General features: G+C 60.1%; 1 protein-coding gene across 4 annotated transcripts in view; it reads left to right on the top strand.

The window, feature by feature from the left end:
• The window catches only part of RASA3 (RAS p21 protein activator 3), a 122698-nt gene extending 110760 nt beyond the window's left edge, over window positions 1-11938 (top strand). For all 4 annotated transcript variants that reach the window (XR_016212641.1, XM_070048522.2, XM_070048524.2 and 1 more), the window contains 4 exons: window positions 1848-2056; window positions 3742-3845; window positions 9421-9604; window positions 10646-11938. Coding sequence is in view for 3 of the 4 variants with exons in the window: in XM_070048522.2 (XP_069904623.1) it covers window positions 1848-2056; window positions 3742-3845; window positions 9421-9604; window positions 10646-10721 (573 nt within the window). In the remaining variant the exon portion in view is untranslated. The remainder of the gene's footprint in view (window positions 1-1847; window positions 2057-3741; window positions 3846-9420; window positions 9605-10645) is intronic.
• Window positions 11939-12909: the final 971 nt, after the last annotated feature.

The raw sequence follows: 12909 nt of genomic DNA on the forward strand, positions 1-12909 counted from the left end.
GGCCTGTCCCCTCCTCCAGGGCTGTCTGAGAGGACCTTGGGAAAACAGGCCACCTAGAGGTGGTTCCTGGCCTGAGGGGCCTAATGCCCCAGCTGCTGCCTCTGGAGCAGCTTGGTGACTGTGGCCTCAGGATGTTCATCAAGGGAGCTGTGTCCTGGACCAGCGTGGGCCAGGTTGCAGCTCTTTCCTAGTTTTAGCACGTGCTCGTCACTGTGGGAGGGGCCAGCCTGGGCTGGCCAGGACACCCTCATGACCAGACTCATGCAGTCTGACATGCACATGTGTGCACATGCGTGTGAAGGTTGCAGGGTGGGGCGGCTCCTGGTCTCTAAATGTGATCCAAGCTCTTCACCCTGAAATCTGGAGTCACAGCCACAGCCCCCATCTGCTGAGATGTTCCCCGTCCCTGTGGAGAGGCGGCCAGCCTTCCAGCTGCTGGGCTCCCCTCCTGCCTGTTCCCCCAGGGCTCTGCACACACCCCATTCTGGCCTCTTCCTCCCAGGACCGCTTGAGGACCTGAACTCCAACCCTTTCTCGTGCCCTGGGACCCAGAGTCACCTCTCTCCTACTTGGGTCCTTGTGCCCACTGTCCCTCCTAACCTCAGAACCTTGTGCACACCACCCCTCCTACCTGGGACCCTGTGCACACTGCCCCTCCTACCTGGGACCCTGTGCCCACTGCCTCTCCTACCTGGGACCCTGTGCATACCACCCCTCCTACCTGGGACCCTGTGCACACTGCCCCTCCTACCTGGGACCCTGTGCCCACTGCCTCTCCTACCTGGGACCCTGTGCATACCACCCCTCCTACCTGGGACCCTGTGCACACTGCCCCTCCTACCTGGGACCCTTGTACACACTGCCACTCCTACCTGAGAACCTCTGTGCACACCACCCCTCCTACCTGGGACCCTGTGCATACAGCCCCTCCTACCTGGGACCCTGTGCCCACTGCCTCTCCTACCTGGGACCCTGTGCACACAACCCCACCTATTCTGTGACCTTGGCACCCACTCTCCCCTCTAGCTGGGATACCCCCACCACTCTCTGTACGCTGCCCGATGAGCTCTTGGCCATTCTTGGAGCACTGTTCATTGGGAAGCTTCCAGACCCCTGTGACCTGTCCCCTTGCACAGGCCCTGGGTGTTGTGTTTGTTCTCATCTTTCTGGACGTTCAGGATGGCAGAATCTGGCCACAGTGTGCCCCCAGGACATAGGAAAGCATCTGGCACCCAGGAATGTTTGTTGAATGAGTAATAAATGGCAAAGGCACTGGGTCCCGAGAAGCCTTGTGAGGATGTAACACCTGCTAGGAGGAGGAGGAGTCCCCGTGTGGTCGGGTGGGGAGAGAGAGGGGCAGATGGTGAGGAGCAGGTGGGAGACCCTGGGGTGGGGCTGGGCTGTGGATGGGAAGGTGAGCAGGACGAGCTCTGGAGCACCTTGTGTGAGCACCCATCTGGCTTGAAAAGGAGACCCCAGCACTGTGCTCAGGCTCGGGGGCTCCCCAGGGACTCCGCAGGCTCCTGCTTTGTATTTCTAGTGCTGGCATCAGGGGACGTGCCCTGGCCAGGCTGACCCTGAGTGACCTGGCCTAGTTGTGCCAGGATCCACTGTTCTCTGCACCCCTCCTGTCAGGTTTGAGGGTGGCAGAAAGCCCGTGACCCCATGGCCTCTGTGTCTCCTGGTGTTCAGTGCTGCAGAGCCCAGGTGATGATAGCCCCTGTGTCCATCCAGGCCACGCCGGCTGCAGAGCCTGCCTAGGCAGCGGCCCTTGGGGATGATGGCCAGGTGCCTCTGGTTCGGCCGCAGAGCACTGCGCAGCCCCCTTAGCCTCTGCCTGTGCGCAGATGTTCCAGGTCATCCAGCCCGAGCGCGCCCTCTACATCCAGGCCAACAACTGCGTGGAGGCCAAGGACTGGATCGACGTCCTCACCAAAGTGAGCCAGTGCAACCAGAGGCGTCTCACCTTCTACCACCCGTCTGCCCACCTGAACGGGCACTGGCTGTGCTGCAGGGCCACCTCGGACACGGCGCCCGGCTGCTCCCCCTGCACCGGGTAGGTCTGTGCCTCCCGTGCAGCACGTGTGCTGTTCGGGGACGTTCCGCCGAGCGACTGAGTTGAGGCACAGCCCACACCCACATGCAAGCTGTGCCTAGCAGCCGTTCCTGCTGTTGTCTGAGGAACCCCTCGTTGGCTCTGCAGGCAGGCGGGAGCTCCAAGTCTCCAGGGTTCCTCCCGGCCAAGGCCAGGGCCAGCCATCAGGGCAGGAGGAGGAGGCAGGGTGGAGGAGGGGCTTGATGCAGGGGGAAGACCGGCAGGGGCAGGAGGCTGCCTGCTCCTCCTAAGGGAAGCATGGCTCTGTCCCCTCCTGAAAGCTTCATGCCACTCACAGATCCTGCTTAGTACCCCCAACACCCACCCCTGGATCCCTGCACCCCTCCTCTCCCTGGGCGCTAAGGCAGACCTGTCCTGCTGGGCCTCCTGTGGTACAGGGAGGCCGTGTTGTCCCACAGGCTGTTTGCTGTGAGGTTGAGACCCTCACGCCCCACTCCTGCAGCGCCATTGCATCCTCCCGAAGCTCTTGGGGGCGGGACTTCAGATCCAGTGGCACAGCTGCAGAGGCGGAAGCTCAGAGGAGCCACCTGTCCTGCTCCCAGGAGTCTGTGTGTGGCCAGGGCACCCAGGCCCTCCGGGGATGGGCGATGGGGCCTCTCCTCTGCTCTCACTCCCAGCAGGAATGGGAGTCCCTGCAGCCCACATGATTGGGGCAGTCAAACCATCAGGGGCCACACGCCAGAGAGGTTTATTCCAGCTACTTCTGGCATCTGCTTTTTCGCTTGGGTGGGTATGTGGGTCCCAGGAGACTCAGTCACCAAGGTTGGACAGTCCTTCCTAAGATTTATTTATCAAGTTTTAAAAAAGATTTATTTATTTATTTGAGAGTCAGAGTTACAGAGAGAGGGAGAGACAGAGGTCTTCCATCCACTGGTTCACTCCCCAAATGGCCACAATGGCTGGAGCTGGGCTGATCCAAAGCCAGGAGCCAGAAGCTTCTTCTGAGTCTCCCACGTGGGTGCAGGAGGCCAAGCACTTGGGCCATCCTCCACTGCTTTCCCAGGCCATTAGCAGGGGGCTGGATGGGAAGTGGAGCAGCTGGGACTTGCACTGGCTCCCACATGGGATGCTGGGGCTGCAGGCAGAGATGTAACCTACTGCACCACAGTGCCGGCCCCTATTTAGCTATTGATTTATTTAAAAGGGGTGGGGGGGCAGGGGTCTTCCATCCTCTAACTCATTCCCCAAATGGCCACAACACTCAGGCCTGGGGCAGGAGCATGGAACTCCATTCAGGTCTCCCACATGGGTAGCAGGGGCCCAAGCACTGGGCCATCTGCTGCTGCCTTCCCAGGGGCATTAGCTAGGAGCTGGATTGGAAGCCAAGCAGCCAGGACTCAAACTAGCGCCCGATACTGGATGCTGGCGTTGCAAGTGGCAGCTTAGCCCACTGTGCCCATGCCAGCCCCCTGGCCTTTCCTCTCTAAGCGCTGTCGAGCTTCTTCCCACACCATTCACGTGGCCAAAGCTGGCTCTGGCCTCCTGGCAGCCAAGTCAGGTAGGGAAAAGTTTTCACGTCTGTCTCTCCATCTTTCTGTAGTGATTTGAATAAATTCATGTCAGGATGAGCGGCATCGCTCAAAAGTAAATCCCGTGTTCTTTGTGTTCTCGCTGTGCCTGAGCAGTGGCCTCCCCGCAAATATCCAGCTGGACATCGATGGGGACCGGGAGACGGAGCGCATCTACTCCCTGTTCAGCTCCTACATGGGCAGGCTGGAGAAGATGCAGGGTGAGTGCAGCCCTACACGTGGGAGCTGCCCGTGAGGGCCACAGGGGCCTTGGGGGTGCCTGGCTGGGCCTGGGGCACAGCCCACCACAGGGGGTCTTGGGGGTTCCTGGCCGGGCCTGGGGCACAGCCCACCACAGGGGCCTTGGGGGTGCCTGGCCGGGCCTGGGGCACAGCCGTTCTGCAGACGGCCACAGGGGAAAGGCCCTGCCAGAGCGTCTGGTGCCGTGTGGGCCACACACACTGGGGAAAGCCTTGTACAGCTCAGGCCGCTGCTGGGGAGCGAGCGTGATGGCAGGGTCTACAGGGTGATTTCAGAGGGGGAGGTGGGGCCTAACTTCACTGTGAACCACTGCACTGTTTAGAAGGCCATGTGTCTTAATAACCTTCCACAAGGGTGTGCATGTGTGTGGACACGTGTGTTACTGTCGTGACCAGCAGCTCCAGGCATGTTGCATGTTTCAGGTACCTGCTGCTTTGTTGGCCTTGATCTTGAATTGCTCTGTAGAATTGCTCAGGCGGCCAGGGCAGCCTGCACAGCACAGGGCTGTGGTGTGAGGCCTGTGACCCGGGAGGGCTGAACCGTGTCTTTTCACGTGGGGCTCTGGTGGGTCTCAGATCTGCCTAAGAAACTGTGTGGCAGAAACAAAGCGGGCAGTGCCTGGAAACAAGCCCGTTAGAGGTCCTTCTCTGGTTCCCTGACCTGACCCAGCAGTATCATGTGTGCCTTGGCTGGGCGTACACTCAGCCACCCACCCACGAGCTCTGCTACTCTCGTCCTCCAGGCCCCACCAGCAGCCTCAGTGTGACTCAGTGGGGCGTGCACTGCACCAGGAACACACATACACGTGCATACATTCATGTGTGTATGTGCACACGCATGCATAGCCATGTGGACATGCATGCATTCATGCACACACACAGTCACATGCACACATATACACAGCCATGCATGCATGCATTTGTGCACACACATGCAGAGCCCTGTGCACATGCTCCCAGCCCTGCAGGACACACATGCATGTGTGCATAGCCCTAGCACACAGGTTGGGCAGAGGACCTACCTCTGAGTTTCAGGACACGTGTAGCTGTGGCCTTGAGGCTGCACAAGGCCTCAGGGCAGCCCAAACGGTGGAGCAAGGGTGGGCTCAGTCTTCTCAGCCCTCTGGAGTGGAGGAGCCTTGGAGAGATGGAGGCCACCCCCTGCTGTGGCCTAGGTTCCTGAATGAGGCTTCCTGGGCTCCCTCCCATGAGCTGCCTTCAGCCCTCCCAGCAGTGCCATGTGGCCAGGGCTCAGCCTGCAGCACGCTGCTCGTACCCCCAGGCTGTGGCTTCTGCTCTTGCCTCTGCCTGCAGTGTGGCCCATGCTGCTTTACCCTGTAAGGCTCTTCCTCCCGGGGGCTTTTCCCGACCTCCCCATCCAATAGCCTGAGCTCAACTCTGTCACTGAAATTATAATCCCCATACACTGTCACTTCTGACAGCAGAGAGCAGAACTGACCTCAGGGCCTAAACAAAGCAGATACTCAGCACCCGTTAGGTGGGTGGACAGATGGACAGACAGGAGGATGGATTGGTGATAGGTGGTTGTGTGGATGGATTGACAGGTGAGTAGGTGGTGGATGGATGGACAGACAAGTGGACGCAGGTATCACACTTAGCCTCCTTCCCAGTGAGGGGCTGTCTTGACAACAATGGCTGTACAATATCAATGTGATTGGAAAACTTGGAGCTGACTCTGTCCAGGCCCTTGTCCCGCAGGGCACGGAGTCACTCACTCCTTCAGCGCCCAAGCCTCTGCCTGGACATGGGCTTCTGAGGGCCATGCTGGGGCAGAACTTGGTTGGAGAGTCACAGTCACATCAAGACCCTTGGTCTGCGTTTGCTACTCTCTCCCCAGGCTCGCCCCCGGGCTGGCGTCCTCCTGGGAGGGACACCCTTCGAGTGCCTGGGGAGCTGCGTTACACTGGCCTACGAGAGGGGCATGGCCTTTCCCTGGCTCAGTGACAGAGTGAGCCCAGCAGAGCAGGCGGCACTCAGTGGGACGCCGCGGAGCTGGTGCTGGATTTGAGCTGCTGCGTGATGAGTGACACAGGGGCTTTCCAAGGTGGCATCACTGTGGAGTCGGGAGGCTGCCGTCCATCAGGGGTTTCCTGGGATGAGCCCGTTGTCTCTCATCTAGGAAACGGGCATTAATACCTGTTTATTAGAGCTGGGTGGGTTAAAGGTTAACTGGGAGTGCTTACGTGAGAGGACTTCAAAAAAGTTTGTGGACAACTGGAAATAGAAGACAAGTTTATTTTGGTGCAAAAAGTTTTGAAATCCATGCAGTTTTTTCCTGCTGCACTTTTTCCATAAGCTTCTGGAAGGGCCCTGAGTACTGCTCACTCCGCTGCCACTCCTGACGCCTGGGCCCCACCGAGTTCGGAGAGCACGCTCAGTCCTGGTGTCTAAGTTCGGGACGGGCCTGGGGCGGTGCTCTGCTGCGGTCTCTGGGCATCTGCTCCGGTCATCCGCTCTCTGCTGTTCTCCACATTCTGCGTCTTTGAGGGTCACAGAGACCCAGGCCAGCTACACAGCTGGACAGACTCCTCGGCCGTCATTTTGAGGGCCATGGGGACCAGCACAGACCAGCTGCCTGCTTCATGGTCCATTTCTCCTCTGCAGTTGGCACCTGGAACGCTTTGTAAAAAGTGTCCTGCGGCCTTGCTGAGGCCACCTGCAGACTCCAGCGTTTCCCTGAACTCCAGTTTTATTTTCTCCATCTTGAGCTCAGAGTCCGTTTAACGGCCCAGTGGGCACATTTTACACCTGTGCGTGGCTCTGACTCCGTGCGTGTGGGCAGCCCCTAGCGCTCCTCCCTTCTCTCCGAGACCAGCTCCTGTTCCCAGCTGAAGGGGCAGCCCTGTGGGCCTGGGGTGTCGGTTTGCCCCATGCTCTCCTGCTGCCTGTTTCCTCACGCCCAGGTGGCAGGGTTTCTGTGTGCAGTCCCATCTCCATTGCGGACTCTGGTGAGATTCAGCCACTGCAGTCCTGCTGTCACGTGGCTGTCAGACACACTTCCAGTTCTCTCCAAACACACATTCTCAGTAGCACAGCACGTCAGAAAAGATCTCGCATATCTCTAATGCCATTTCCTTTTGACTTAACAATTCACCTTCAAAAACTTTACTCTTCTCCCATTTTGTTATAAGAAGCTGGGAAGTTGGACATGCTCATCTCAGCTGGTCACCTCCACCTCTGCCACCTCCTCACCATCCTGACCTCTCCTACTGTGTCACCTCCATCACTGGCCCCTCCTCAGCTGGTCACCTCCATCACTGGCCTCTCCTCCCCTCCTCCCCGCCACCTCTGACCCCTCCTCAGCTCCACCTCTGACCCCTCCTCAGCTCCACCTCTGACCCCTCCTCACCTCCACCTCTGACCCCTCTCACCTCCACCTCTGACCCCTCCTCAGCTCATCACCTTCCTCCTCTGACCCCTCCTCAGCTCATCACCTTCCTCCTCTGACCCCTCCTGCCCGCATCACATCACCTGCATCACTGGCCTCTCCTCCCCGCCACCTCTGACCTCTCTCACCTCCACCTCTGACCCCTCCTCAGCTCCACCTCTGACCCCTCCTCACCTCCACCTCTGACCCCTCTCACCTCCACCTCTGACCCCTCCTCAGCTCATCACCTTCCTCCTCTGACCCCTCCTCAGCTCATCACCTTCCTCCTCTGACCCCTCCTCCCCGCATCACATCACCTGCATCACTGGCCTCTCCTCCCCGCCACCTCTGACCTCTCTCACCTCCACCTCTGACCCCTCCTCAGCTCATCACCTTCCTCCTCTGACCCCTCCTCCCCGCATCACATCACCTGCATCACTGGCCTCTCCTCCCCGCCACCTCTGACCCCTCTCACCTCCACCTCTGACCCCTCCTCAGCTCATCACCCCCATCGCTGACCTCTCCTCCCCTCCTCCCCTCATCCACTCCTCCCCTCCTCCCTTCCACCTCTGACCTCTTCTCACCTCCACCTCTGACCCTCCCCAGCTCATCACCTCCACTTCTGACCTCTCCTCACCTTCATCACTGACTTCTCCTCCACTCATCACCTCCATCGCTGACCTCTCCTCCCCTCCTCACCTCCACCACTGACCCCTCTCACCTCATCATTTCCACCACTGACCTCTTCTCACCTCCACCTCTGACCCCTCCTCCCCTCATCACCTCCACCTCAGACCTCTCCTCACCTCCATCGCTGACCTTTCCTCCCCTCATCACCTCCATCGCTGACCTCTTCTTCCCTCCACCTCTGACCCCTCCTCCCCTCATCACCTCCATTGCTGAACTCTTCTCACCTCCATTATGTCGTATCCTCACCCTCAATCACTTGGAAGCCCACCCTACACAGGATACCAGTATGGGCATTTGGCTAGTTCCCTGCCACTTAAACAAGGGTCTCCTTTCTGTTGTTGGACACCTGCTGTTGACCTCGCCCTCCTATGGCTTTCTGTCGGGACGCCGGGTGCTCTCTGGGCGCAAGGCTCTGGGCACAGCTCCTGTTCGGAGCCCTCGCCAGGGTCCCCCTGTGGTGTGCTCAGCTGCGTGGCATCTTCTCGCCCGCGCCGCAGACGCTGCTGCCTCGGGCACCAGCAGCATTTGTAGGATTTGCGGTCTGGGGCCCACTCGTCGCTGCTGATCCCTTCTTGGTCGGTTTGCAGTGCTGCAGCAAGGTGCCGTCCACTGTCTGGTTATAAAAGACAGTCACGTCTCAAGGCCCTCAGGTGCTGGTGCCAGCTTTGTAAGGTCTGGTGGGGGCCTCTCCCAGGTTGCAGACACCACCTGCTCACTGCATCCTCACATGCAGAGTGGGAGGAGCCTCCTTTAGGCCCCTTGTCAGTCCGAGTCCCATTCCCATGGCCTGTACCCTCACAGCCTCATCACCTCCCTAAGGCTCCAGCTCTAGACGTCACCGTGGCACCTGGGACCCCAGCAGGAATCTGGGGGACACAGCACCTGGTCCAGCGCAGGTGCGGAAAAGGGCACCGGTTGCTCGAGCCTGACTCACACCTGGAGGCCCTGCGAGCAGGGATCTAGGTCGCCCGGAGCAGAGGACGCGCAGGTGTTTAGACAGGGAGGTGCCTGGCCAGCTCAGGTGTTGGGATGGTTCATCGTACCGCGTATGTGACCTGAATGGTGAGGTGTGGGAGTGTCCAGCTGGGTGAGTGAGGGGTACCGGGCTCAGTGCCCTTGCCAGACGGAGACAACCCAGCCCTGCGTCCAGACGTGGTGTTTTCTCTGCTGGTTCTGGCAGGGCAGACCAGCAGGAAGTGGACAGATGTGAGCAGGTCTGGCAGACGGGGCTGAGGGCTCTGCCCAGTGCCCAGAGCCACAGGACTTGGCAGCCTCACTCTTGGAAGTGCTGGCCCGAGGGCTCTTGCTTGCAGCCCCTCAGGCGTTCCCCGGCCCAGCCAGGGCAGGACCCTCCTGCACGGGAGTGGTGTCCATTTCTGTCCGTGCTGTGTGTGCATGTTCAGCCCTTGTGGAGGAGGCTGCGCGGGGAGCTGACCTCTCTGCCCACCCCGTGTGCAGAGGCCTGTGGGAGCAAGTCTGTGTACGACGGCCCCGAGCAGGAGGAGTACTCGGCATTCGTCATCGATGACCCGCAGGAGACCTACAAGACCCTGAGGCAGATCGTGGCCGCCGTGGCCGCCCTGGAGCAGGAGCATGCGCAGTACAGGAGGGATAAGTTCAAGAAGACGAGATACGGAAGCCAGTGAGTGCCGGCGTCCTCCTCGCTGCCTGCTCGTGGCCTGGAGGTTGCAGCGGGTCTGAGGAGCGGGCTGTGGCTGCAGCAGTTGCTGGGTGGGGCTGGGCCCACCTCAGAACCTCTGTGCGTGAGCGTCTGTCTCCTGTGCTCCCGGCTGCGTGCCAGTGTGGTCAGCACTGGCCCTGTTCCTGGAGGGGCTGAGAGAGGCCAGGCAGACTATGTTCAGCCTGGTCGCCAGTCAGGGGCCATGTGGCCATGGGCAGGTTAAGTGCTACACTTCTTGCTCCACAAAATGGAGTCACTGGGTCCTCCTGGCGGGAGGCAGGGTTACGTAAGGGCTACCTAGCGTGGGTGGACACGTCTAGGGCACCTTCCCTGCCCAGCAGGTCCCAGAGACAGCCTTGTTGGGGAGGCTGAGCCCCCAGGGAGCCCTACCTAGCATGTGCCGCCCCGGCGGCACTCCCTCCCTGCGTCCCGCTACACCTGTGCACACTATCTACAGATGTGTTCATGAGCCATGGAGTGTGCCATGGCCATCCTGCATGTGTGTGCGCGAGCATCCAGTGCTCTGCACACATGTACACATGATCCACACACGGGCACACCTCCTGCAAGTGTGTCTCATACCTCATGTGCTGCGCAAGGCTCGTTCTGCACACATGTGCATTAACCCACCTGTAGATGTGCACACATGTACACATGATCCACACACGGGCACACCTCCTGCAGGTGTGTCTCATACCTCATGCGCTGCGCAAGGCTCATTCTGCACACATGTGCATTAACCCACCTGTAGATGTGCACACATGTACGCATGATCTAAGTGTGCACATGGGGTCTGCAACATGTGCAGTCTATGCAGGCTTACATGTCTGCAAATGCAGGATGCACACACAGGGCAGCCGAGGGTTTGTGCTCGCTTTGCTCGTCTGTGCTCTTGTGTGCCGCAGTGAACGTGCACCCGCTCCCACGTGGGGACGCCGGCTTCCAGGTGCGAGCGGGCAGCACGGTGCCGCGGGTCTCACTCCTCTCCCCTCTGCCTTGCAGGGAGCACCCCATTGGAGACAAGAGCTTCCAGAGCTACATCCGGCAGCAGTCTGAGACCTCCACTCACTCCATGTAGTCTGCAGGGCTGGGATGGCACCCGTGCTGCCTGCGCCTGCAGAGCCACAGCCTGCGGGAAGGGAGGAGGCCACGCCCACCACTGCCCAGAGCCGTCCTGCAGTGGCCACGAGGCCGCACATCTTGCTCCGCTCCGGTGCACCTCTGACCACCCTTCTAGAACACAGGGTTATCTGTTCCCTTGCTCTCCACGGTCTCCTGGGCACCCAGTGACCCGCTGGATGACCAGCACCACGGCCCTGCCCTCCCGTGCCTGGGAGCTGTGCACTTCCTGCACCACGTGCGCTTCCGTCTCTCGTGCACTCTGCCCTGCTGGTTTCCATGGCCTGTGCCTGGGTTGGACGCTCTGCTTTGTCCTGTTAGAGACTACAGCTGTCTTCCCAGGAGCCTGCCGTCGGGGCAGCCAGGGCGGCCAGGGCAGCTGCACCCTGTTCAGCCTTGCTGTAGGTTCTGCCCCTGGCTGAAGGGTCAGTCTTGTGGCTGGGCTGTCACAACCGCACCGAGTCCCCGTGTGAAGGTGCACTTAGCATTTGGGGTACAGTTCCTGGAGCGTGGTGCAGGTTCCAGTCTTCGGGGTCTGCTGAATCCCCCCCATTCAAACTCACATTGTTTTGCTAAATGGGGCCTGAAGGGAGTCCACATTTGCGCCCCCTTGTGGCAGCTGGGGGAAGACTAAGCAGAAGGGCATCTTCAGGCTGTTTTTCTAAATGTTTTTAAAGGGCCATTTTTCATTAGCTCTTTGACAGATAATTCAGGATCTAAGCCCCGCCAAGGGACAGCTGCAGGACCTCAGGAGGGAACCCACAAAGGCAGAGACGGTGAGAGCCCGGCGCGCAAGGCCCTTGGGGACACAGGCCCAGGAGCCCCGGGAGACTGCGCAGGGCAGGAGGACCCCACGGCACCGTGGACCGGCCTCCTCCCTCCACCTGGTCTCACGCCATCTGTGCCAAGCAGATGAACAAGCCCCAAGTCCACACGAGGCTCCCCTCGCCCACCTCTCTCCGTGCTGTTGGAAATACTGTAGTTCAGTTCTGCTCTAGGTAGCAGATGGTAACGTAGGAAAATACTGTAAAAAATAAACTTTGGGACACACAGCTATTTGGCTGCACAGAACTGCAATTTTTAACATGGATTTGTATTTAATGTCCTTGTTTATAAAATACTAATGATTTGTGATGTATTTTACTGGCCAATTAAAACATGTTCTATTCTTTCTGAGGACTGGCTTGGATTTCCAGGGAGCTCCCTGGTGATTGCACAGGTGGGGTGCAGGGCAGCAGGGGATGGCCCTCTGTGATAGGTGACATCTCTGATGACAGAGGACACCTGTTCCAGGTGACCTGTGACCGCGACAGGTGGCACCCAGCCCATGGTGCCCTCAGGAGAGGCGTTTTCAGGAGCTCAGGGAGGGTGCGGAGACAGGCTCCGCCAGGGGCTGCCATCCGGTGCACAGAGGGGCTGAGGTCAGGGCAGTGTGCAGTAGGGAGCCAGGTGTCCTTCCAGGCAGGCGGCTGCTTCCCTCCCTGGGCAGAGACCTGGGGGCGGGGGCAGCCCCTGCCCTGGCTTTGTCCTGATTCTGTGAGGCAGAGGAAAGAGGCGCAGGCTTGGCTTTGGGCCCCCCACCTGTTGTGGTCCCAGGGCTGGGTGGGAAGCATCCGGAGTGCTCCTGCTGTGGCTTCGCTGGCAGGTCAGCTGGAGGTGAACTTCCAGGGCAGGGCCAGCCGCAGCGCCAGAGGACTCCGCCCCCGCCCTCAGACTGGGCCAAGGTGGAGTCAGCTCCATGGAGGGGGCTGGGGGCTGAGGTCAGCCCTGTGGTGGGCAGCAGAAGGGCTGGAAGCAGCCAGGGGCTGAGTGTGGGTCCTGGAGCCCCTCCCAGAGCCACCAGGAGGGGCCAGGGCAGCCTGAGCACTGAGGCCCGTGAGGGGTCACAGAGGCTTCCTGAGGCCCCGCTGCTGACTCCTAGGAAGGGGTGGCCACGTCCCGCTGGGCCGCAGCATCAGGACGCCCCGGTCGAACCACTGCTGAGGAAGCGTCGTGCGGGCAGCCTGGGCCTGGCCCAGCCACCAGAGCCAGGTGGCCGAGGCCTCCTGGACACTTCCTGCCGCAGCTGCTCAGGGACAGCAGCCAGGGGTGGGGGTGGGGCATGGCCCCTTCCTGGGGCTCCGAGTCCCCCGTCTGTCGGGAAGGGC

This window comes from Oryctolagus cuniculus, chromosome 9 (genome assembly GCF_051225735.1).
Source record: "Oryctolagus cuniculus isolate XC-2025 breed Fujian yellow rabbit chromosome 9, ASM5122573v1, whole genome shotgun sequence".
Taxonomy (NCBI): domain Eukaryota; kingdom Metazoa; phylum Chordata; class Mammalia; order Lagomorpha; family Leporidae; genus Oryctolagus; species Oryctolagus cuniculus.